The sequence below is a fragment of the Lepisosteus oculatus genome, chromosome 2, assembly GCF_040954835.1.
Source record: "Lepisosteus oculatus isolate fLepOcu1 chromosome 2, fLepOcu1.hap2, whole genome shotgun sequence".
Lineage (NCBI taxonomy): Eukaryota > Metazoa > Chordata > Actinopteri > Semionotiformes > Lepisosteidae > Lepisosteus > Lepisosteus oculatus.
The window spans coordinates 31,243,072-31,269,004 of NC_090697.1; the positions used below are offsets into that span (position 1 = coordinate 31,243,072).

Consider the following 25,933-nt stretch of genomic DNA (forward strand, 5'->3'; position numbering starts at 1 on the left):
CTTTTGCATCTGGTGTGTATTTTTAACTGGAAACTGTACTGTAAAATTAAATAAATTAAAAATATTAAACAAATGTCAAAATTGAATACATTTAATTAGAGTAATGAACAATCATATGTACATATCATATGTTTTTTGTCCACATTCACTTATATTTACTTGCTAAAGTCAACGTGCATTAATGACTGAACAAACATCATATCCATTTAACTCTTATGTTGCTTTTGGAGAAGTCCTTGTTACTAACTCATGAAATGATAGTACTGCCTTTTCTGTTTGTCTTCAATTGTTCTCAAAACAAACAGCTTTCAAATTGGCATTTAAAAAAAAACATCTCAAGCAACAGAAAGGTTAAGAACAATTTATTAGGATTTGTTAATGTCAGATTTACAAATGGTTGCATGATTTTTCCAGTCTAGATGTGTTTAATGCTCATCTCATAACAACGTACAAATGCTTGTGGCGGAAAGATACTGATATTGTAGCTGTCACCTGTCTGTACTTTGCACTTCTGACCCAGGGTCTTCATAATCTCATAAATGCCACCTGTAAAACATGAATTAAGAAGGCTGTGATGAATATACACTATATAACACTTCTGTACATTTGATTCTTCAGAGTCAAAGAATAATTGTTAATAAACTAAAATCAGAGGGGAGATGAATTAAGACAGTGGTGGCATTACAAATAAGCTATTATCTCTTTAATAGGAACTACGTATGTGATGCATGGAGCCAGCTTTGGTAGAGAAACTGAAATCACATTTAGAATTACTTTGTTATAAGTGTCATATTACCATTGCAGTTATGTTATAATATCTGACTCATAAACTGAGATGATTATTTATATTTTAAAAATCAATTTACCAGTGTATTCAGAATTAAATAGCTACAAATGGAGGGTTACAAAAATGTAGAAAATCAGGTAATGACCAAGTGACTTAGTCAATAACTAAATTACATTATCATAGCCCCCAGGACTGCTCCAAGAATATACTGTTTGAGTGGTATAATAAGAAGTATGTCAATTCTTTATTCTGTGGCACAGCTTTGGTGAAGAGAATAATTCAGGCGCGCTTAGTTAAACAAATATTTATTAACAATCACAATGCAAATACTACAATACACAAAACAAACACACAACACACACGTTTCTTCATGTACAAGTTTATAGAGAAGGCATTTAAGAGACCCAGGTCCAGAAAACCCCAGATTCGTACCAAGTATTCTGCTCTTAAATAATTTCTACCAAGGCCAAAGATAAGCAACCATATTCTAAACTAACAGCTTTTAAGTTCAACCTTTTTTCAAACCCAACACCCAGGCCCTGGTGTGAGTGTCTGTATGTGCCCTGGGATGAATTAGCATCCCGTCCAGGATGTAACCTGCCTCGCATGCCTTGCTTACTAGGTTAGACCCTGTATTGAATAAGTAGTTATGGAAAGTCATGTGATGATGATATATGTAGTGTCATAAATGTCATCTGTTCTGGTAAAAAAGGCATTGTCAGGGCATATTGTTCAATAACTGTCACAAATAAATGAGCAACCACTGTATTTATACCCTATCCAACTAAAGGGATAAAACAGATTTATCAGGTTCTGCTGGAACAAAGTCATTTAACTTCTTAGCCACTTCCATGTCAATGCAACTATTGACTAAGGAGAGCATCAGTAGATGTACTGTCTACAAGAAGCATCACACACAAGGAGAAGTGGTTAAATGTTTTTATATATAAAGATTTTATATTTCCCCTAACTGAAGCTCCTCTGAACATGCTCTAGTGTTCCTGCAATGCTCACTCTCACAGTGACTCTTTTAGTCCCTTATCATACTATATCACTTACAGGCAGTGTTGAGTGAATTATTCCATGACATCACAAACGGGGGAAGCAGCAGCATAGACGAAGACTTAATTTAATAAATGGTTATGTTTATGTTTACTGCCTGTTGTGTTTGGCACAGTTTAGAGCCCCTACTGTGGGAGAGATGGGATTTAAAGATGGTGGATCATACAGTTTGATTTTTAAAGTTCACAGTTTAAAATCTGTAAAACTAATAGTAATAAGTGAGAAGATTTGCACCTGTGGATCCAGTCCCAAAAATCTTTTGCAAGTGAGCTCCAGAGATCCTATCACCCACATGCAGGCTTATAGTGGGAACATACAGAACACCAGAATCATTGGACTTCAGGCTGAATTTAGAAGTATCAACAGATACAAGATCTGCCAAATACAGGGGAACCAATCTATTCATAGCCTAGAACTTCACCACATGTATCCTAAAATCAATACATAATTTGACCAGAAAGAGCACAGATTCCAGAAGAAAATCTACCAGGAAGCCGGTGCAAGGAGTCAAGGACAGGAGTGATGTGATCAACTGCGCATTCTAGCTGCTGGACATGTCTGAAACATGTCTGAAATTTTATTGATATACAGACCCTATAGGAAGTCTACACACCCTTTCCAAACATATTTTGCCTGAAATCATGAAACATTAAATCATGTATTTTACCTTTATTTACGCAACATCCAAGATGTTCAAGCATTCTGAAAAGTGACTACAAGTGAGAACCTAGAAAAATGGATTGGGTAAGTCTACATACCCCTCAGTTAGTACTTGGCAGAAGCACCTTTTGCTTGAATTATTGCCAAAATTATGTATGGATAGATCTCTAGCAACACAGCACACCTGCATGTGGTGAAATTTGCCCTTTCCTCATTACAGACCCACATCTCAGTCAGATTGAGAGGGGACTGTTGATGGACTGCAGCTTAAGTCATTCCACGTATTTTATTTTATGTTATATTGTTTTAAGTGCATAACTTACAACTTACGTAACTAAATTATTACTTTCTTATAACTATGGTTTACTGCCGTCCCCAATAGACTAATAATAGACATTCTCCCCCCTCTTGTACAATGGTCACAGTTAGATAAGCCATACATATAATATACTGCTTTTTATCTCAAAAGATCACACAGCACTTAACATATAGGAGTTTACACAATGATTTAACAACCAGGTGCAGAAGTGAGAAACAGTTGGATTAAGAAGGAACTTTTACTAAAGACAGATTGTACAAGACTACTGCAAACACAGCATGTTTCCATGACCCGATAGCAGTAATGACCAAAATAAATGTGGTATTGTCAGACATATCTAATTATGAGATCAGTGGACCATGCAATTGAATCTAACAAAATATGGAAAGTAGTGTAGCACAGCTGTATATAAAATCTGCTCTTTAATATCTTAAATGCAATCAGTAAACACAGAGGAAGACTGAACAGAGTAATGATCAGAGATTATAAAATGGACAATATTCAATATCACAATATTCAGATCAGAGACAGAATATTAATACATACTGAAATACTGATTATTACTACTACCACAATCATTTACACCCACATAATTCACTAACATTTCATTTTAAATTAAGCACTACCCTTGCTACCTGAGCATATTTTATTTGGACAAGGTCGGGTGAAGAATTCACAGTTTCAAAACTGGGTATTCATACACCCTGCAGCAATAAGGCACAGTGCCCTGCTCTGACATCTCAATGACCTAATCAGAGCATGTATCTGACCTTGGGGAATGGTATTTCATGCTCTAATGAGCTCCTGCTCAGCCTCTGCTAGTGTCTGCGGTTGCCTTCAGAGACTTCAGTCCATTATTAATGGTAATATCAGACTCACACTCATTTTAGTGAACGTAAAACACACAACAAGTGTAATTTATTTGAATCCTGGAAAACTGTTACATTAGGAATGCAGAAATCAGAAGATTTAAGTATACATCTTTAGAATGTACTAGTTTATGTTTCGATAAGCCCTGGCTTCTTGTTTTTTAGGAGAGCAAAGCAAAATAAATCATTTTATTTTACAGATTATTTTCCTAATCAATGTTCAATTTAAACTGCTGAACACAACCTTCTGTCTAAACTTTTTTCAAGTCAGGTAAGGGGCACTGGCAAGGCGACATCATGTGAAAACAGCGATTCCAAATTACCTGGAATTAGTAAATTGAAGTAAAGTTGGAACAGACATTTACATTTATACCATATTACATTCTAATAATATTAAATAATTATAATGGAAAAGAAGACTCAGATGGTTAAGGTATGAAAAATTTTGCAGGTGAGGCTAGATTTCAGTGCAAGCCAATTTTGTTTGATAACAAAGAAGAAAGTAGGGAGAATATTGAACATCCTCAAGGGGAAAATTATCAGAAAATAACATGGTCACTGTTTCACTTGTGTTCATGAAGGTGAAACAGATATCTCCTTTGAGGACAACAAACAGTTAAAAAGTTGAGAAAGCAAAGCAAACAGCATATGGAGGATAGCTCTGGCACATCATGAGAGCACAAAACACAATTACTTTACGCCAACTATTTAAGCCAATGTTTAGCTTCCTTAAACCCATTCCAAGAAACTTATCTTTGATGCATACAGCCAGATATTTCTTATTACTGCACTTGGCAAGGCAAAGTTAATATGCTTTGAAACAATATAAAATGCCTTTTAGATTACTACATGTGAAAACATTACAAAAATGTAAAAAACCTTGATAGGACTCAGACGAACACCTCTAGAAAGCATTTGATATGCAGTTCTCAGGTGACCTCTTCATAGCTGCTCAGAGACTTTTTACTGTTTCACTTTTTACAAATGTTCACCGATAAATTACAAAAAAGATTAAACTGTTTCAAAATGCAAAGCCATTCCAGGAATACCAAATAACCAAATAACCAATCACTTCTGAACTGCAATGAAGTTGACTGCAGTGTGAAAATAAATATAAAATATTCATACTATGCTTAGCACATAAGAAGGGTATTTATTGAATTGATTGATATGTACATGATTTGCATCCTCAACTTTGTTTGCATTAGGACCATTGATTTACACCCTAAACCTCCTTTATGTGAAGCTATAAAACATTATTCCTGGATGATGAAGCAGAAACCAGTTTCTTAACAGATTTCATAAATATATTTAATATTTCCAAAGTTACCTTTTTTCATACAAAACTTTGTATGGTGCAAAATGATATAATGAAAAATAAACTGCAGTGAAACAGTGTCAAAGAAAAACCCACGTGAACTGGCCCTCATTGGAGTACAAATGCAGTATGGCTTGAACCTAATTGTTAGTCTGAAAAAACCCCATAAATCGAGTCTTTTTTCTTCATATATATTCCGTACATGAGTGTTGATATGATATTGCATTGATAGAAATCTGCCTGATTTGTGATCGAGACCCCCTGTAGTTGTTGATTATTCTGTCCTCTCCCGATTACTTTCCAGTTCTCTCTCCAAACCCATTTCTGCCTCTATCCCGTCTTCTTCTTCTCTCTAGGCTCCCTCTGCTAGCAGAATGTCAGTCCCATCTCATTGCCAGCTGCTCAACCTCCCTTGACTGTCTGCAGCAAAGCTGGTTACCGGCCACCATTGCCTCCTGCCACCTCCAGGAGACTTCTGAAAAGTGATCTGTCTGTGTCTGCATCTATCTTCCCCTCACCCTCACTTCGACAAGCTATTAGCTCCAAAACCGCATACAAGATGCCTCCAAATAGGCATCAAGTCTTCTTTTGCTCTTAATTTACTGCTCTTTGACTAAAATTCAACTCATCTAATTATACACATTAACTACTGCACAATGCTCCAGTATTATCTCAGTTTACTACAATGCTTTTATCACATCATTTATTGTAATGCAATCTGCTTTTTATCTTGCTCTATGTAAAATCCAAAGCCAACAATTAAGCATCAATTTTTCTTCTAATTGTACAATGAAATTTATAATTTAAACCTATACTGTAAAATGCATCTACATCCTGTATCTTAATACCTTGACTCAGAGTCATTCCGTAAACATCCCCTAGTACTAGGAATGCTTTAAATGACAATATGTTTTAATATTTTGTAGGCCTTCCAAATGCTCTAAAATATCCAGGAGTTATTACATGGCAAGCTATATTTCCAAGTCCCATTTTTAAGAGCAATGATGAATGTTGAAATGTATTTCAACAAAGTGAACTATACCAAGGGGAAAGAGCAAAGATACAGCTCCCAGGGGCTCTTCTAGTTTACAACTGGAAAACAAAGATTAAATGCTCCCAGTGCACAGACCATGTCCGAAAATAGGGTTGAAGAGGCCAGTTCCATAAAAGCATATATCTCTGTAGATATACATAGGTTGTAGGATTTAAAATATTCCTCCATAGAATGGGGAAAAATAACATCTTCAGAGCTTTGCTAGTGAACTGCAGAAAGTGATCTGACTTTAACCGTCAGCACTTAGAAACAGTGCAAATGGTCCTTCAAAATATGAAATAGTTTAGTTTTTAGTTCAGTAGAAAAATATCACCAACATTTAAAATCATAACTATTCAAAGTATTGCAAACTATAAAAATTCCACACACAATACCTGTAATAGAAGGCTATATATCTGCCAAGTTTTATTCATAAGGGAGTCAGAGAAAGTGTTACATAACAATTACAAAATTAAAAATATATACATATATAAGTAATGCATAAAAACATGTTTTTAAATATACATTAAGAATTGACAGTTACATTTCTCAATTCCAGACTAAAAAGATTCAGTTCCTTTAGCTTGTCATTATGGAATATTTCTTTAAACTATTTAATGTATCTCATTGCTCATTTACAGAGTCCACAGCAGCAATTTCCCACCTTTTATCCTACCCCATATTGTCTAAAATATGTAATGATGTGTCAACATAAAAACCTATATACCTAAGTCTTTTTAATAAGTAGCCTTTTCTAATCTACTGTCAACTTTGTATATATAGCTTGTTTGGGCTACCTGCATATAAAACCCTAACACCTGTCTACATGAAACCTCATTTGCCAGATGTTTGCTCAGTTTTGAATTTTATCTAAGTCTTTTTGAATTTGAAATACTGTAATTTAATTTGAATTTAATAAGAACTACCTCATATTATAATTAATACCACCTTCAACCAGACAGACAAAATGTTTTTTCTCATTATTCATCAATCAAAATAAACAGATGAAAGTTACTACAGTATATATTCACAATATAAATCATAAGCCAAAAATCGTAAAATAACCAAAGGGACAATATTACTTAAAAGAAAAATAAGAACATGAACACCAGTTCTATTATTTCTCCAGTAGTGCCCAAACTGGGACTTATCATTCCATATCTTAATTAAAAACGGTAACAAAATCATTGTCAAGACATGGTATACAGTACTGTTGTCTGGTTAACACTGGGCTGTAGTTACTAAATGTGTTGTCTGCTTTTTGTTTTTGCACTGACATTGCAGAGCTATCACAAACTATGATCCATACAAAACAATAATAAAGCACTGTTGACAAATAAATAACCTAGCAAGTAACCTAAGCTCCCTGTACGAATGTATGGGTGTATCAGCAGGAACATCTGGCTCCTCACACAATTTACTTCATTACTTGTTTAGCAAGCACAACCCTAAAACTTAACGTAGCTTTAAAACTAATGGTGTTCAACAGACTAAATGTGCCACATGGAGTACAGCTACCGATACAAAGTGTAAATATTACACAATGTTGGTTCTACAGCTATAATAATGTTGTCTAAAACAGAACACTAAATCTGCAAAACATACAAAGTTGGTATCCACACTACCTATGTCACCAAATTAAATGGAAACCTCTGTTTGTCCTCCAAAGACGCTAACAGCAGTGGACAGTTCAACATCAAGGCAATTAGGCAACAGAGGGCTTATTGTGATGAGGCATTTTATCACTGGAATCTGTAGTGTTATAGCACTGCAGCTTCTACATTTGGTGCATTATCTTTTTATATATACAGAGCAGCATTAAAATCTAAACAGACACTATTGGTTCCAATTGCCATCTGCTGCAGACTCAGAGGATATTTTAAGCAGTCTACTGATAATGTTTCCAACACTTATGTTCACTTTTGAATGATCACACATATTGAGGGAGTTCAATTTAACCATTACTATGATATCCAATATTTTTTTGAGTGAATTACAGAACTGCTTGAATGAATAGTCTTTGGAGAGGTTACTAATCAACAGTATGTTTCCACAGCTGCATGAAAAATTATTCGTCCCAAAAAGTGTGGTGGTGGAGCATCCTACTGTATATGCACTGTGCATAACAGCTGATGCTACACCTATTCTGTCTTGTCTATCTAATTAAATGGATAGTCTTATGAAGTATGTGGGAAAATGCACACAGCAGGATCAGAGAAAACCAGTGAGATGTTAGCATGAGTTGCTGGCCTGCTAAGAGATTACTGAAAAGTAATGCAAGCTGGCATCTTTAAACATGCTGGGAAACAGGATTATTATTGTAGTGCAAAATATATGATTGCATGAAACAGAATTTAAATTCCAAAACAATATCTGTACAGTAAAATCAGAACAGAAGAATACAGGAAATGGAAATTCAGGTAATCTACACTAGTAGATAAAATATTATTGCCTTAATTCTTAATGGGATAATGCTGGAAAGGCTCTTCAGTCTACGATGGGGGTCACTGTATTTCATCAAGGCACAATTAATACTGAGAACTACTTCAGATTCAAAGGTTAAAGCTGACTATTCACTACTGATTACAGAATGTTAATGAGAGAATCTTCTAAAGCAGTGCTTCTCAATCCTGGTCCTTTACTGTATATCCCCAGTGTCTTCTTGTCTTTGCTTCAGGCAAGGTCTTAACTACATTACAATTCATTTAAATTTTCTATTTGAGCTCTTTTTAAATTTGCTTTCAGCTCTTTAAAAGCTGGTAATCGTAATTGGTATGAAACCTGTGCTAATTAGTGAGTTTCAGGACTGCCCCAATTCAGGTGTGCTAGCTGAAATATAACCAAGTGGACACTGACCCACAGTGGGAGATGTCTGATACAGTGTCATTACCTCATGTGTCTGTTCACCATCAGCTGATTACCTATTAAGAGCTGTTTAGTCAGAAATAAGAAGGCAAAGTTGAGAACAGACTGTTCCAACAATCATTTAGGACATAGGTAGTATCCATTGAATGGAGAGACACCCAAAGAAGGCTCCACAGCCGAAATGCTGTGATTCTTTCCTTCGCTTTTCAGCATGGAATAAACCTTTACTTGTTCCACCGAATGGAGAATTGCTAATGTAGTAATCATCCATATAAAAAGGTTAAAAAAACTGAACCAATGAATTACAGGCCAATTCAAGTCTGACTTCTATTACGTGTAAGGTAATGGAAACAATCATAAGACTTAGAAAATCACTAATGGTTTTCTGTATGCAGGCCAGATAGATGTGTGAACGCTGACAAAAGTTACACAAGAATCCATATTGAACTACCGTTTCATAGTAGTACACAGCAGGATCATTTACCAGCTAGCGGCCGCCATGGAACATAGTTGCAAGGTTCTCCAGTCTCATGCACCGGCCGTCAGTCTCAAACTTTGGAACCAAATCTCATGGTCTCACTCCTTGATCTGAAACTGGTTTGGTTCATTTGCATTTGCAAGTATAGGTTACTTAAGAAAATGGAAGTGATGAATGTAACATTTCGAAATTGTCGTGAAAACTCAAGATTCTGTTATCAACCAGTGTTTCTTCTTGAACATGAATAAGATCGTCTCCTTCCTGCGTTCACATGGCTTTTCTCTCCAGTCCAAAGACATAATGGTAGGTTAGTTGGCTTCTGTAACATTTTCCCTGGTGTGAGTGTGTGCGTGTTTGTGTCTATCTGTGCCCTACGAGGAACTGGTGTCACCGTCTTGGATGAACCATGCCTTGCACCCAATGCTTCCCCGGATAGGCGCTAGGCCACCATGACCCTGAATTGGATAAAGCAGTTAGAAGATGGATGCAGTAGTTCAGGTGGGTAGTTGCGTCAGCATGCATAGGCTGCAAAGGAAAAAGTAATAGGTTTATTCCATGCTGAAAAAAAAAGAAAGAAAATACAACGTTTCGGCCGTGGAGCCTTCTTCAGGTGTGTCAGAAGATGGATGGATTTATTGAAATTCTCTTTCCCATAGTAAGAGTTTTCACTATTACTTTCTACTGGCAAAATTTTTCCTGAAAGATTACTATGAGGCGCAAATGGCTCTTGGTAAGGTATATTTTAATAATGTATAGCCTTTGATTGAAATACTTGATAAACTGAAGCCGGGTCAGGCTATCTAAATGCCAAAAATAAAGGCTTTACCAATGCTTGTAGCTACTGTGCCATGCAATGGAGGTGTCCTTTACTGCTAAACATACTGCAGATTTTATTTGAGTATTGTTCATATTTTTAATTTGAATACCTTGAACACTTTCCAAAAGCAGCAGCTTGTAAAGTACAATTAATACAATGAATCACATCATTAAAAATTCTAAAACCTGTTCTAAGAAAACAATATAATAAGGGTTCGGCTCATTTTTCTCATGTGGTAGTTTAATAGCTGAAGTGACCTCGAAAAGTCTTGACGACAATGTCACAACTTGTGTTATTAGTTTGTTAGTTTTCACCAGTGTATATGTAAGCCATTCATTGTACAGCAAGTTACAAGTAAGATATGCATGCTAGAATATTTCATTACTTTATGTCTATGCTTATCACGTGGAAAAATACGCTGTCATTAAACAGCAATTCCTGAGAATGTCTGGTTGAGAAAAAAGCTTCACATGTAAGCTGGTAATTAAGTATGAAAAACATTTTAGTTCACTATGAGTAACTGTTTTAAGTATTCTTTAATGTTTCTTATTTTACTGCAGTTTATATGAAAGCGTCAAAGCTATTTTCTCTTTAGGTTGCAGCACTGAAGCTTACATAATTGTATGTAAGCCTGTTAAGGCTTAGTCAAGAAGCTCTTGAAATGTGTAAAATACAGCTTATCACTATTTACAATATCTTTTTGTTTGTCACCGTTATAGAATGCTCTGAAAACGTATTCCGCACCTTTCCATAATGTCTCATTTAGTTTAATCACAAACAATACACAATTTTAAGTGAATGTTTTCACTTGAACTAAACATTTTTCTAAGTGAAAAAAAGGTAACAGTCACCAACAACTGCCAACAAAAATCTAAATTTCAATATGTTCATTGCAAAAGTATTCACCACTCTTGAGTCAATACTTGATGGAAGCACCTTACAACTGTGAGTGTGTTTGGTTCAGTTTCTACCAATTTTACATACTGGGAGGTGACCAATCTTCCACTATGCGCCACTCAAAGACAATCATTTTCTTCTTGTTAAGCCACTCAGTGTAGCTCTGGCCATGAGCTTTGAATCCATGAATACATTTGCAAGATACTGTATATATTCATCAGTTTGAAGCGCTTCACTATGAGTTTTTCTTTTTAGTAACTTTCATTATATCAGGTCGAAAATGTGTGGTCTCATAAAGCTTTAAGACAAAATTGTTTTAATAAAATCTTGGGACACAAGAAATGGTACTATATCACTGGGTTTAGATACCCTTAATGTTTTGCAGTAGTTGTAAGACACCTTATTCCCACAGTTCTTAGGGAACCTTCTATCCATTGATTTCTTTGAGGAAGCCCTCTGAGCTGACTTTGTCAATGCCAGGATTTTGAAAACCCCTCATCATATCCCCTCGTCATCCTCTCTGTTCAGAACTGAAAAGGTGAATTTCCTTCAGAGCGTCAGTATAGGACATTCCCTTAATCCCTAAAAAGTACCTTCTCTGGACTGATTCCATAGCAGCAGTGTCTTCTCTATAATATGTTAATTAACCATAATGGAAGATAGATGGCTTAAAAAGACCTTCCTTCACCATTTTCATAACATTTACATTACTTTTAAAAATTACTGAGATTATTGATTAGTAAGCATTATAAATCTAAAAAAAATAACACACCTAATCCACACAGCAGAGGGGATGTATTTTAAAACATTTCAAGCACAGCAATAACAAATCAAATCCAAACAGAAACTGTGAGTTTGTTAGCGTTTTAGCAGAAATGCTTTAAATCCAGTGTGAAAGTAACATTCAACAAGGCACAGATCAATACAGTCAAGTCAATTTTTACCAAGGATTCATTTGTAAATTCCCTTCAGGACAGAAAAATTCACCTAAGCAGCAGTTTGCAGGTGCAGAATAATTATTGTATTTGGTGAAAGCAGAGATGTCCTCAGGTGATGTGTAGAGAAAAAAATGAAATAGGTCTGCTACTTAGTAAAGAATCAGGAGACATTTTATCATTTTGCAAAATGGGTTTTTAAATTGACAGTTGAATGAAAGCTTATGGTTAATTAACACCACTTATAAATATTTGAAAAGAATATTTTTTCAGAGAAACCGTAAAGACATATAATAATATAGAGATTGCATTCCTGAAAATGTCTAACGGTTAGATAGACATAAACCCAAATTAAGTTGCAATTTTAAGGAAGAGAAGTCATTTCTATAATACAACACCTGAGATGTCTTTTCAGGGGTATGCAGTTAATTGCAATCACTATGCCTCCACCTTTCTGAACATAATGACAGGTTATGAACATAAAAGGCAGTAAGTTTCTAATTACCTTTAAACCGTACTATGAGTTGAGGATAAGAATAAAAAAAGCATAGGGATGTCAGCACGAAAACACATTAATAGCTGAAACTGCACAAAAAACAGCCAATTTTATTTGGCACCTCATTAACTGTGTCTTAAACTCTGATATACAAGACCTAACAATATACTGTCATCACATTTTTAAACATGCTGTATATAACACATGAAAATACCTTTGCACAGCAGATTATTATTTTTAAACTGAGACAAGAAAAAAATAACAAAAATAACAATTTATTCTATTCTTATTATAATAGTACTTAACGAATAGTATTCATTAAAAAAGGGCATACAGATGCAATACTGGCGCACATAGTGTATGGTCACTTACCTTGAAGGTATTCATTGTGCGCATTGAAAATGGGAGAGTTTCATTGCTGGCTGATAGTAGTTGCATCACATCATGACAGGTCTTCACAGGCAAGGTTAAAGGATGTACACCAATATCTTTATCCCAGGCATCTATAACTCTGCAATGAACATGGATGTGTACGTGTGCTGTTAATGAAATTTAGAACATATTCTGCACAGTAGAAATAAATACTACCAACATGTCTCTGAGGCTTTTTCATAAGACAATCTTAATTACATCTTCTGCATTTCAATGTTTTATTTGAAAAAAATAGTGTACTGTATATACAGTACATATATGTATAGTAAAATTAATTGTATAGGAATTCCTTCATATACTTTGAGTCCACATCAAAACATTTTTGAAAAACACATAATTATGTTACATATTCAAATATATTTCCAATTCCCAATAAGAGGCATAACGGCATTAAGAAATGGTCACATACATGAAGATTGTAGGGACTCACAGCTGTGATAAGGCAGGCATGGTTGCTTAACCATATAAAAAAGGACACAGCTCCTTTTCACACAACAAAACACCTGGGAAATTATCTGTTTATAGGTTTCATATTTAATAAAAATCTAAGACACAGGGAAACGTGGAATAGGGATTGTGAAATTGCTGTCCTATTGATAAATGTTCTAGCTTCATAGACTAAATCTCCATTATCTAATATTCCTGAACCTTAATTGTACTTTCTATATTCCTTATAATGGTTAACAGACACCTTAATCAATGCCTTTCTGTGAGGATAATCTGACAAAGCAAGTGAAAATCAAATTCTTTACTCAAAATATTAACATTTCCCTTGGTTCTACGTCACTAACCCTCATTTTTGTTAATTACAGTGCTGCTGGAAACAAATCTGAAAAAAAAAATCAATTGACCTGCAAGGAAATGAAGCATTATAATACATTATTCTTCAAAGAATTAACAGCATATGAAGAAACACATGGGAGACACGTTACTTCCTGCATTAACAGAAACTGTCACATTAAATGCGTATACAGTATCTCAAACAAACTAGGTTAATTTTTAAAAGAAAAACAATTTAGATGGTAAAGGGACTGAAGAATTATAAATACCATAGGCTCTGTATCAGAAGTACTGTACTTGTTACTGCATCAATACTTCAACATAAATTGTTTCTTTTTACATAGAATGATATCTGTTACTTTAAAGAATCATTTTTTAAAAATCTGACGAGTTACCTGAGCAATCATTTTCATTACAATTCCAGAAATCCTAAAATATCAATGAGCAATGTGCAGCCTGATGTCACCTCATGAAGATCATGCACACAAAACATTCTAAAGTACAGTTTGATCTGTATGCCTGTGTAGGGTTTGGTATGAACTTGGCTTTCTTCTTTTTTCACTACTCTTCATTCACACAATTTTGGTTACAGAGTTTAATTTTTTTACCATGTTCAGAAATCTCCATATGAGGACATAAAAAACACAAGATACAAAGACTAATGATGACTCAGGTTGCACAGGTGTGCACAGGTCTCTTTTTTGTGCGAAGACACACCCCTGTCAAACAAGGCCCGTGACGTCATTAAACAGGGGCAATACGATTGGACAAAGGCAGAGAACCAGGGAAATGCTGTGTTACGACACTGATACAGTAATATCGCCAAGGGCACCTGCTTTGTGTGTTAGATATGCAGAGACAAGCTGAGAAGTGAACCCTGCCCATAGGCCTGACTGCTGCTGCCTCACAAAAACTTGAGTTGAATGCAATATGGTAAACATCAGGCCATTGAAAATGCATTAACGATGCAAGGCTGTGCTTGAAGTCTGCATTTTGGTGGAAATTTCAGATGGCTGTATTGATTCAATTTTCAAAAATTCCTAATTTTCCATTATCACTCCAAGGTTAATTATTTAGCTGACAGCCTTGATTTAACGTGTTGAGAAATAAGAATTTTAAAAATGTTATATCACTGTCTTATTTTCCATTAGTTTTTAATTAATAAATGATTTCACCTTATGTTAAGTGAGATGTTTGTTTATAAATAACTAAATTTGTCATTCTTATTTTATGACCCAATCAACTAATACAATGACCTTGTGGTAATTCAGTATAATTAACTGTCCAATTTGGCAATGTGTTTACTTACCAATTATGCTTTATACCCTGAAAAATATAGCTGTAAGTGAGAACCAGGCTAAGCTCTCATGAACTGAATTAGATAGATAGATACTTTATTGATCCCATGAGGGAAATTGCAGAATTAATCCATAATCTCAAACTTCATATCTTTCCTCATGGATGAAGAAAAACTACACTGATTCTTTATTTTAACTTATATTTAATTGTTTCCACTTAACTTCATAAATGATGAAGACTCGTTTCAGTCATTATTTCCCTGGATGTGGTATTGAGTGGATGATATGTCATTTGGTCTTAATGTGCAATAGGGAAACAAAGTAATACAGCATGTTGTTTTACAAGCACAATACACTATAAATGTAGGTTCCAAGCAAACATTGCAGATCTTAGCAACAGTATGTGGTATAGAGGAATAAGGGTTGTTGTGCCACTGCAAATGAAATAAAAGTAGGTTATACAGTAAGTGATGAGCTGATTTAACCTACTTAAAGTCAAGCCTTGTGATCAATAAAGAACACACCTTTGTACCTCTGTTACATTGAAGCTTTGAATAATTCATCATGTGTCCTTCCCAGCAATGGAGCCAAGTACTCTTTAGCCATTAATCAAACTTTTGTGTAGAGCAGCCTGATTTGTTTCTTTTCACAAGAAAAAGACACAAACATGTGTTGTAGAACAATACACTAATTACTGCTGTGTAGGAAAAAACAGGTCTAAGTGTGAGGTCTCTACAAAACATAATCTGCACTGATCAATGGAAACCTGACTTCGTGGTGATACACTAATCAACTTCTGCTGTTCCTGTGGGCTCAGCCTGACTGGAAAGGATTCCTGCAAGACAACACAGATCCTCCTAGTGCCAGAGTTCTTGTGAGAGCTTGTGCAATCTGTTGTGCAATGAGGGCTCAGAGACGATGACAGAATCTGCAACCCAAAAGAAATCTGCAACCCAAATGTTAACACTGGCCACACACACTAGCAACGTACCAGATTCTTTAAAAGTTTCTGTTGTGCTTTATTTTCCAATTTGAGAAATCACAAATACTTGCAGCCAAAATAACCCATTCAGCCCTTTTGTACTTTTTCTGAAGGATTTTTCCCATTTGCTTTTAAAAATGTTATTTCAGGCCAAATTTAACAACTTAAATTAATAAACCACCATCCTTCAACAGCACAGTCAAAACTAGTTATCACACTTGTGATAAGTATCTTATAAAAGACCTTATACTTTTTTAAGCTACCTTATATATCAAATTAAAATAATATCTTCACTCAGTCCAACTGGCAACAGTTTTGAGAATTGAAAATCATGATTTTCTTCCTTTTTTCACCTTATGCAACTTCAGTGTTCATTAAGACTGGTCTCTATTTTATTATATCTTTTATCTTGAAGAATGGCTCTACTCATGTAACCCCTTTGGACAATACAATACACTACATTACTGTGTTCAAACCTTGAAATGCAATGGCGTAAACATATCAAACACAGGGAGTGGTGATGTAGATGGTAAATTACTTCAAAGAGAGTTTTTAACCCAACATTGATGGCAATCCTTTAGATCCAATCAGTTCTTCCTTTGCTTAACATGAACCATATGGCCAACCTTGAGGCAAGTTCTTCTCAGATGGATTTTAATATAGTCATTATATCCCCGTTATTGCAAAAAACATAGGTCATTCTTCGTACAATTTATCATTCCCATGTCAATGATTGGCTCACTTGCCAAGTTATATGCTCTGGTGCTTTCACGCCAACAGGATGTCCAGATCCGTTCACCGTGATCAGGTGGGTTTCATTAAAAGGTAGCTGGTCTCTAATAATGTTCACTGCCTGCTCCACATTATACTCCTGACTTAAACATTGTCTCCCCCAGCAACGTTCTTTAATTAGATTCCTGGAAGGCTTGAGTGGGAATATTTGTGGTCGGTTCTAGATTAACTGGGCATGGTCTCAGATTTCTTTAATATGGTTAACATATGCCAACCCTTCAGTAATTATGTTGACTCAGAAGAAATGTTCTTCTGGGTTTCCTGTTACTGGGGGTACTTGGGATGCCCTTGTTGTTCACTTTGTCTTTGGAAAATCGAGCAGAATATGTGGAAATTATGTGCACATCACTTCCCCCATATTATATATTACTGCTTGCAGACAATGCCTCCCAATCCTTAACATACTGTATCTACATTTGATGATTTCGTTGTTCTAGCCATTTAAAAAATATGAACTGGTCGGTCTGCATTCCTACCATTAAATCTTGCAGGGGGGAAATCAACCTCCCTCAGATTAAACCAGTGTCCTATCTCAATATCACTTGTGTGGAAGTGTATATTGCTTGGATCCAAGTTAATCGCAATTAACTCAATGAGTAAATTATCACAAGGGAAAGATGTTGATTAGTGGTTATTACTTGTGAATTAAACTGAAAGAAATTGAGATGATGAAGTAATCTGATTTCTTGTAGTTGACTACAGTCTTTATTAGTCAAACCCCTTAGATGTACCACAAAAGTGTCTTTAAAATAAATCATCTTACATTTATTTTTTAAGTGCATTGTTTAATTAGTTTACTATAAATAAAACTATTAAATTGCATTTTAGATAAAGAGGTAGGATGTTGATTAAGCAATTGAGATCCCTACTGTAGATCACTGTTGATTAACAGGGTGAGTCCTTTATCTTTAAAACAGAGAAGGGTCACACTGTCAAGAACACTGATGAAGACAGTAGGCTAGAACATATGTTTCAATAAACAGAGCATAAACTTTGCAAATGACTTGAGTGCATACAGTTCATACTTCTTTTTAGGAGGGGTCTACACACCAATATGTCTACATTATAAATAAGCCTTTTTTCATTATTTTAGAAATCCTAGTTTGTATATATGTAACTAATAACTTTAAATATACAAATCTAGTATGTATAGTCTCCTCTTGTAACATTCTTTTAAGCAGGAAGTTTGCTCAAAAGTAATTTATTTCCCAGCATGAGATTAATGTCCAAACAAGCAATATAATTGCTATATAAGCAATATAAAGACAATTGCATTCACGTATAGAACCTACTTATTTTTCTCCTTTATTGACTCTACAGTGTTAAATCAGTACCGTGCAAATGATACTTATTAATTATACATCAGTGAAAGCTCCCAAATATTTGGAATTAATGAATTGCAAATTTTAGGCCGATAAGCAGCAATCAGACTGGTATTCCTAAGTGTCAACAGGCAAGATTATTGGTGTACCATTATATTCCAATTATAATTTTTAAATGGATGAAAGTTCAACTGTGGCAAATCTTCAATAATTACCTACATGCCTTTTTTACACCAGTATCCACTGTAAGAAGATGAGCTAGTATGCAGGTGAACAAGTAATAGGTTTATTCCATGCTGAAAAGAGAAGAGAGAAAACACAACGTTTTGGCTGTGAAGCCTTCTTCAGGTGTTAGAAAGACAGGGCAGACAGCAGAGATTAAATAGCACAGAAGAACAAAAGCTGGGAGAGGGGAGGAGGCAGGAAGGGCAGAGAGGCAGAGAGGCCACTCAGGAAGTGCAAAACAGATCATGCCAGTTTCACACCTGAGATTAATTGCTGCTCCACCTGTTTTGTCACTCTGATCCATACACTGGTAAACTAAGCTGAATCTACAGTTCTAATAGAAGGGATAGGTCATTCTGGGCTCAATAAGGTATGTAGTCAATGTGCAAGAATGTATAGGATAAATAATGAAGATGGACTCCTATTTATCTTTCATACATTACATGCATCTTTTACACCATCAGGTTAATCCCTTAAAAGAGATTTGAAAGTCCCTATGGCCCTTGCCACAGAGCCCCCTGCTCCCACTCCATGATGGCCACTGGCTCTCTCATCAGACAGCCCTGGGACTGCCACTACCCGACACCACCAGGCTGAGACTCACACACTAGCTACATTTCCGAGTCTCAATACCGCATATCCTCACACACTCTCCCTCGCTAAGATTGACACACCACCTCCCCGGTGCCTAACTCTTGCGTCTGAGATTGTGTAGCTGCAGCTGCTGGTGCCCCTCGAAGCCGTGCCCAGCCACCACTGCCTTCTCACACCGCAGCTACCTGTGCATCTTTCATATGCCTGATCACCACTGCAGCCTCACCAGAGGCCGGCAGCCAGACAGACCTTACTCTCTCCCCCGATAGCCCTTATCACCCGGGGAAGGGTCCCTCTACCACACCCAGCTCTCTGGTACTCACACACTAACTCACTAACAACCCATATATACAATGGACTCACAGAGAGCCCTGCTCTCACACCATTGCAGGCTGTTGTCCCTTTAAATCTGCACTCTCGCCTGGCTCCCCTCCGGGACTGCCGCTGTTGTACGGTCCCTTTCGGGCTCCTTCCTCCACAGTCATCTCCAAGACTGCTACCCTGACTGAGACATTCACCCCCTCACCGGGGTTGTAGCTGCTGCCGCCAGTCTGCCATCTATCTTGCCCTCATAAGGCGGAAATGATCGATTAACAGCGTCCCGCTTCAGCCTGGCTCTCATATTGCCGAGCCTCCGCATAAGGGAGATCTAATCTCCCTCGTCCAATCTCTCCTGCAGCCAACTCAGGACTGAGGCCTGCTTGACCTCCTCTCAGGGAAGTGTACGGCACGTTCTCCCACAAACCACTGCCACAGCTGAGGTTCGTTACCAATCACTCTTCTCAGCCGCAGGTTACTGCGGCAACGTGCCTCTCTCTCTCTCAATCAAGAGCTCCGCCTCCATGCCAAACTCACCTCCCATGACTCCACACAAGGTTTTAAGAATGCAGCACTTGAAATATGAAGAATAAGTAGGAAGTGTTCTCGAGACTCCCTGCACAACTACATCCAAGGAATGTGGATTCCTTTATGTTACTTCTGATACTTGGGTACTTCTCAGAGGAGCTGTCAGAGGGGCTGCAACTGTAATTTGGGAAAAATGGAACATTTGGGAATTTCTTTTTGTCGCGATGCCTGCGCCTGCTACACAATGGAAACCCACTATCACATACTGAGTTTCTAATTGACTGTTGGTTGGTGGCTGAAAGTTTCATGTTCTCATGAGGAGTTCATACTGTAAATATTGGTTTCAAAAAGCAACCAAGAGCTTAGATAAAACAAAACAGAAACACTGGACGTTCTTCTGGACCAGGAACCTTCAAGTAATTTAATACATTCTGAGTTTTGCTTACCAGAGAAGCAAAGAAGAAGGTTAAACTATTTGTTTAATTTTAGCTTTTTATCAAGTACTAATCTATTTGAGATTGCAAGTTAACTCTGCTATGGTAAAAGTAAATGGAGATAATAAATATCCATAATCCTGTACTTACCTAATGTTAATAAAGTGAAGCAGATTTAGAAGATTTAAATTGGGCAAATTATTAGTTTGATTAATTAAGGGAGAGCTCGTCCAAAATAAGCCACAGACACAGGGCTCTCAAGAGGGCTGAGCTATTCTGTACCGATGTGAATGGAGAGCCTAGACATCCATCATGACTGTGCTGCAACAATACACACTGAATTAGGCTAAAAGCATAGACCCATCTTCAACATCCATCCCAACAGACCACAAAGCTGCTCTGTCAACAGGCTTCATTTGCTTCAGTTGAATTAAAAGTCATGCATGAGAGTAACACTTAAAGTGGAAAAGTAACAACAAAGAAAAAGGTGTGGCAGAGGGGAAACAGCTGACGGTAATATCAAGTTTACGCGACTGGGTTGAGGCTTTTAGCTCTGAAAGGATTCCATCCCGATATTCTGGTTCAGTGTGAGAGTAATGTGAGAGTATGAGTTCAGTGTGAGAGTCAAACCCTATGAAATGCTATGACATACAGTACATTGTCTGTCATTACATGGAAATATGCTAATCATGAATGCACAGACAGAATTAAACAGCAGTTGTGAAACCATTGTGCTCTCTTCACTGTCTTCCAGCCACTCAAAAATAATTTTCTAAACAGGCATTAAAACATAATGACAATCAACAATCAGCCATTTGCTCTTGAGTTTTTCCTCAAGTACCATTTGAGCACGATTATTATAAATCGCAATTGGATGGACAAAAGGGTGAATTGTAGCTGAAGCTGCACAACCAAAGTTATTGGTTTGGCAATCCACATCTTGACATCTTACTTTTGTACAGAGGATTTCAGAAATGTTCTTGAGTCACTTGGCTGATAATCAGTTACATGAAAATGTGCAGTACAGATACAATGCAAGCCAAATGTTTGAAAGTATTGAGTTATGAATTAAAGTTTAAAGATGTAATACAATACTAGTACATGGAGTTTAGGGGAATTCCACATTAATAAAAAAAAACATCTGTCCTGATATCAGTCAAAACATTTTGTAGTAAAAAAAACATATCTTTAGCTTTAATAAGCGAAGCTTTAATTAAAGTAGTAGATTTTTTAAGATTGTTCTAAATGAATTCAAGTTACTATTAAAGGGTGCCTTTCATTGTTTGGCATTATATTTCTATTACACGTGATCTACAAGAGTTGGATGTTTAAGAAGAGCCTGTTTCTTCTTGATTTGTACATAGCATTACTGTATGTAAATCTGCACATTTTTAGAAACATGCTCGGGTCACCCTTCCACTGTACTTCTCTCTTTAACTCTTATGTTTGGTCTTTTTTGGCACAAACGTGACATTTTTTTCCCCAATTTGACCCATACCAAGGTAAGGAAAAAAGGTTGTTTTGTTTTTCAGAAATGTGCTTTGTTCAGAACCACAACAACTGAGGTTCCATTACGGACACCCCAGTGAAAAACGTAAATCGTATAGAAGGGGACCCACTTCATCTTCTGCCAAAGCGCAGCTTTATACCTGGGTGACACATAGCAGCAGTCATGCACCAGCTGCCCCAGTACCTAAGAGGTCAGGAAGGGATGCGAGAAATTGCTTTACTAATAGAAGGCTACTTAATTTAATTATTTTACAACCACATTTCCAATGCCACCATAAGAGTGCGGCTAACATGCATGTTGAAAGAAAGCATGACATCTAGTCTATGTCCATTGTATTGCGTCAAGCTTACAATCAAATGGAAAAAAATAAACCCTGTATAGATTATCAGGTTGGTAAGCATTAAGCCAGCACACAGACAATAAAGTCCACAGAGTTTAAACAGGAAAAACAGGTGGTTGAAGGAGTGAAGGAGGAAACGGCAAACCAGCTAATGCTGTGCCAGGGTTTGGTATAGAGAAACATTCCTGGCCAAATGAGATCAGCTGGGAGAGGAACAGTGAAGAGAAAGAGAGAATTTAAAACTCAACAGTATAAGATGAGACAACAGAGAGCTAGGCTACACAAAGTCACTCAAACTGAAGACTCTAATGTCAAGTGAAGAAAGTCTAGTCCTGAGAAACAAAGCACCTATTTTTTGTATTTGCAAGAAAAACCAGCATTTGACTTCTGAAACAAACACAATTCCCCATTGTTTGCCAAAAATAAAAGAGAGATGAAGTGGAGCTTCAGATTAAAGAAAAATACTGCCAATGAAAACATAATAAGTATTTGTGTTATATAATCTTTCGCATTTCCTGGCCAAATGTCTTATTGGCCCTCACCAATCATGGCCTCCTAATAATTCCCATCTATGAATTGGCTTCATTACTCTGCTCTCCTCCCCACTAATAGCTGATGTGTGGTGAGTGTTCTGGCGCACTAGGTCCACTGTCACATCATCCAGGTGGGACTGCACATTGGTGGTGGTGGAGGGGACTCCCCATTACCTGTAAAGCGCTTTGAGTGGAGTGTCCGGAAAAACGCTATATAAGTGTAAGCAATTATTATTATTATAATTATTTCTCTGTTGACATTCATAACGCATTTATTGTACTTGTATAAAAGAACATTATACTAAAGAGCAAACATATCACATTCCCCAATAAAGCCAGCTCTGAGCAAATGTTAAATGAGTCCAAAGGGACTTCGAAACCACTGCCACTTTTGTTCAAAGCTCACCAGTCAGGGTTTTAGCAACACAGAACAGAATACGTTCAGTGTTGTACTAATGCACAGTGTTATTTTTGTGAACTATAACAAAATAATAATATCCATGCTTCCATTTTCTAACTACTTCATCCAATTCAAGGTCGCAGTGGAGTCGGCAAGCAACAGGCGCAACGCAGCATACAACCTGGATGCCTACGCACAGGCACAAACACACACACTCACACCAGGGCCAGTTTTCCCAGAAGCCAGGTTTCCTAACAGCATGTCTTTAGACTGTGAAAGGAAACTGGAGCACCCGGACAAAAACCCACACAAACTGGGAGAACATATCAAGTGCACGCAGTTAGCACCCCAGAAATAGCACCAATGTCCCCAGCACTGCAAGGCAGCAATGCTAACCACTATGCCACCCAAAACAATAATCCAATAATTGATATATTGCTGAAGTCCCTTGACATAAAAGTGGAAATCAGTGGAGGGTAGTTGTCTAGCATCCTTTGAAACTGAAGCTGTGCACTGTTAACCGCTGAATCAGTAACAACTTAATACAACTGGGAATTCTTTGGCATGGTGCTTTACTACATCAGTCTGTTGTTCTTTAGAATTAAACTATAAATGTCACTTACTGTTGGTGTTTGCCCTGTGAGCAAGGAAGGTAAAGAACTTTAACAGCACCGCTGGCTGCCTGTGATTTATGTTGAGCTGAGGAATTGTCTTCAGATGAAATAAAGGCACTGCCGTTGACAGATGTCTTTGCGGAAGAAATGAGCAGTGTGTCAGTGTTTAAAAGCCAGAGCTGTAAAAACAAAAAGAGAAACTCAGTTCAATGCATAAAACCTATCAGTCTTTAAAGTAATTATTCCTTCACTGTTTGCTATGTAAAAACACATATAGTGCCCTAGACCTAGTCATCCACACAATGATGCAACAAGAAACATCAATCTAAAAATGTTGTACCATAATCTAAATAGCGTTATACAGAGCAAGGAATATTTCTTATAAATAATTAAAATCCAGAAAACAGGAGGATCACATTTATTCACTTTCCTGTAGTTAGTATTTTGCAAATTGTCCTCTGGCAGGGAAAACCCTGCAGGAAATGCCTCCTTTAGTGTCCGAGTTGGTTCTGGTATTTCTGAGAGGGATTTTTGACTATTCCAACAGGAAAAAATGTTCTAGGGCCTTTGTTTTCCTTTTATAACCTGGGTTCATGAGTTTGAAGAACAAATGGTCAATTTGGCCAAGTCTAAAGATTGCGATGGTCAGTTGAAAACATGTATTTTCTGGGCCACTTTGTATGTATGCTTATGTTATGTAGAATATTATTTTATTTAAAGGAATAAATCTGACTCATATTTTCTGGAATTTATTTTTGAAAAACATGATTTTGTTCAGTCCAGTGCTATTAAGATTACAGTATAACATTTTTAGGCAAAAGACATTAGTCTGTCCATAGCTAACTATTACATACTATTTTTTTCCTTTTTCACCTACGGTTTGAATATAAATGAAGGACACTGCATTTACACAGTAAGGGCTTAGAAAGTTTTAAATATCAATAATCTGCTAAAGACAAGTACTGTGAATAGAATTTTTTTTCAATATGATCATGGCGTTTTCTTAAACCAACCATGTCAGAACATTCTGCAGGTTTCTAGTGTTGGAAGTTGCTATAGCTTCCATGGTACAGTATTATATTGGGACATTTGCATATTCCAGTGTGAAGATTCCAGATCTCTCTGTAATAATTATTTATAAAGGCTAGATAAAAGTTAATTGAAAAAGAACTGATGTTTATTTTAATGATGATACCATCTGCTTTAAGACATCCCTCAAAAATATTGTAATTGTATTGTATTGTAAAGTGTTCTGCACAATGTTAAGGCATCACAAATCACAACTGACTTATTATGTTAGCAGCTTTCACTTGTGAAATAAATCTATGCACATCTTGTGAGTAAATTGATGGAAGCATATCCAAAACTTCATCACCATCTGCACAACACTTCAGCAGTAAACATGCCCTTACCAAAACATATGATTTTCCACTGGGTCCTTGGAGAGAGAAACGAAATGTACTTTGCCTGGCAGACAATTCCACAAGTCTGGCAGCTATAACATGTTCCAGAAACAGGGACCTTTTTCACCAAAATAAGCAACAACAAAGTTTAGTTTACCCTGCATTATCACAAAATCATTTACAGCAGTGTGTTAACCACAATAAACATTGTCCTCTGAAATCATTTCATACAATATAGAATATACACATTATACACTACAAAACATATTTCAAATGATAAATCATTGTAGATTTTCTTAAATGTATATATGGAAAAGAATACATCTAAAAGAAATATGTATATAAATATGTAGATATATATAAAATATGTATATATTTCTTTAATATAATTTCTCTACACCTTTGTAATGTAAAGGTGTTATGCGGTGTTTCTAAAAGAGCTGTGAACTCATGTGTTTAGCAGAAAAAATCATCAATCTAAAGAATGAATGAAAACCTGAGACCCAAATAAAAAAGTGCTTGTTCAGGTTCCTTTTGTGAAACATTTTAAAGTCATTGCCACTCAGTGACGGCAATGCTCTGTTAAAATTAGAAAAAAAATGAAAGGAATACCCCAGACCGGTAATGGTAAATGAAGCCAGTTTTCCTCAATTAGAAGTTCACATGGGATATGCATAACACATATTCTTTTAAATGCATGAAGAAAGTTCATACAAATAGGAAAACATTATTTGATTGTTAATTTTATTTCTGCTAATAAGAAAAAACTATTTAATGCAATAAAAGCTGAATGCAAAATTAATTACCTGTTTTTTACGTTGGCATTTTCAGTTTCCTTAGAGAGCTGTCTCACAGTCACCTCTGTTATATATAACTTTAGAGTATCTAGAAC

The 25,933-nt window shown here is 36.3% G+C and overlaps 1 protein-coding gene across 1 annotated transcript in view; it reads right to left on the reverse strand.

Moving 5' to 3' along the window:
- Nucleotides 1-346: 346 nt before the first annotated feature.
- The window catches only part of ube3d (ubiquitin protein ligase E3D), a 41,533-nt gene continuing 15,946 nt past the window's right edge, over nt 347-25,933 (reverse strand). Inside the window, exons 6-10 of the mRNA XM_015356602.2 lie at nt 25,848-25,926; nt 25,051-25,159; nt 23,648-23,817; nt 12,909-13,047; nt 347-546 (exon numbers count right to left, since the gene is read on the reverse strand). Coding sequence (XP_015212088.1) covers nt 526-546; nt 12,909-13,047; nt 23,648-23,817; nt 25,051-25,159; nt 25,848-25,926 — 518 coding nt within the window. The 3' untranslated portion in view covers nt 347-525. The remainder of the gene's footprint in view (nt 547-12,908; nt 13,048-23,647; nt 23,818-25,050; nt 25,160-25,847; nt 25,927-25,933) is intronic.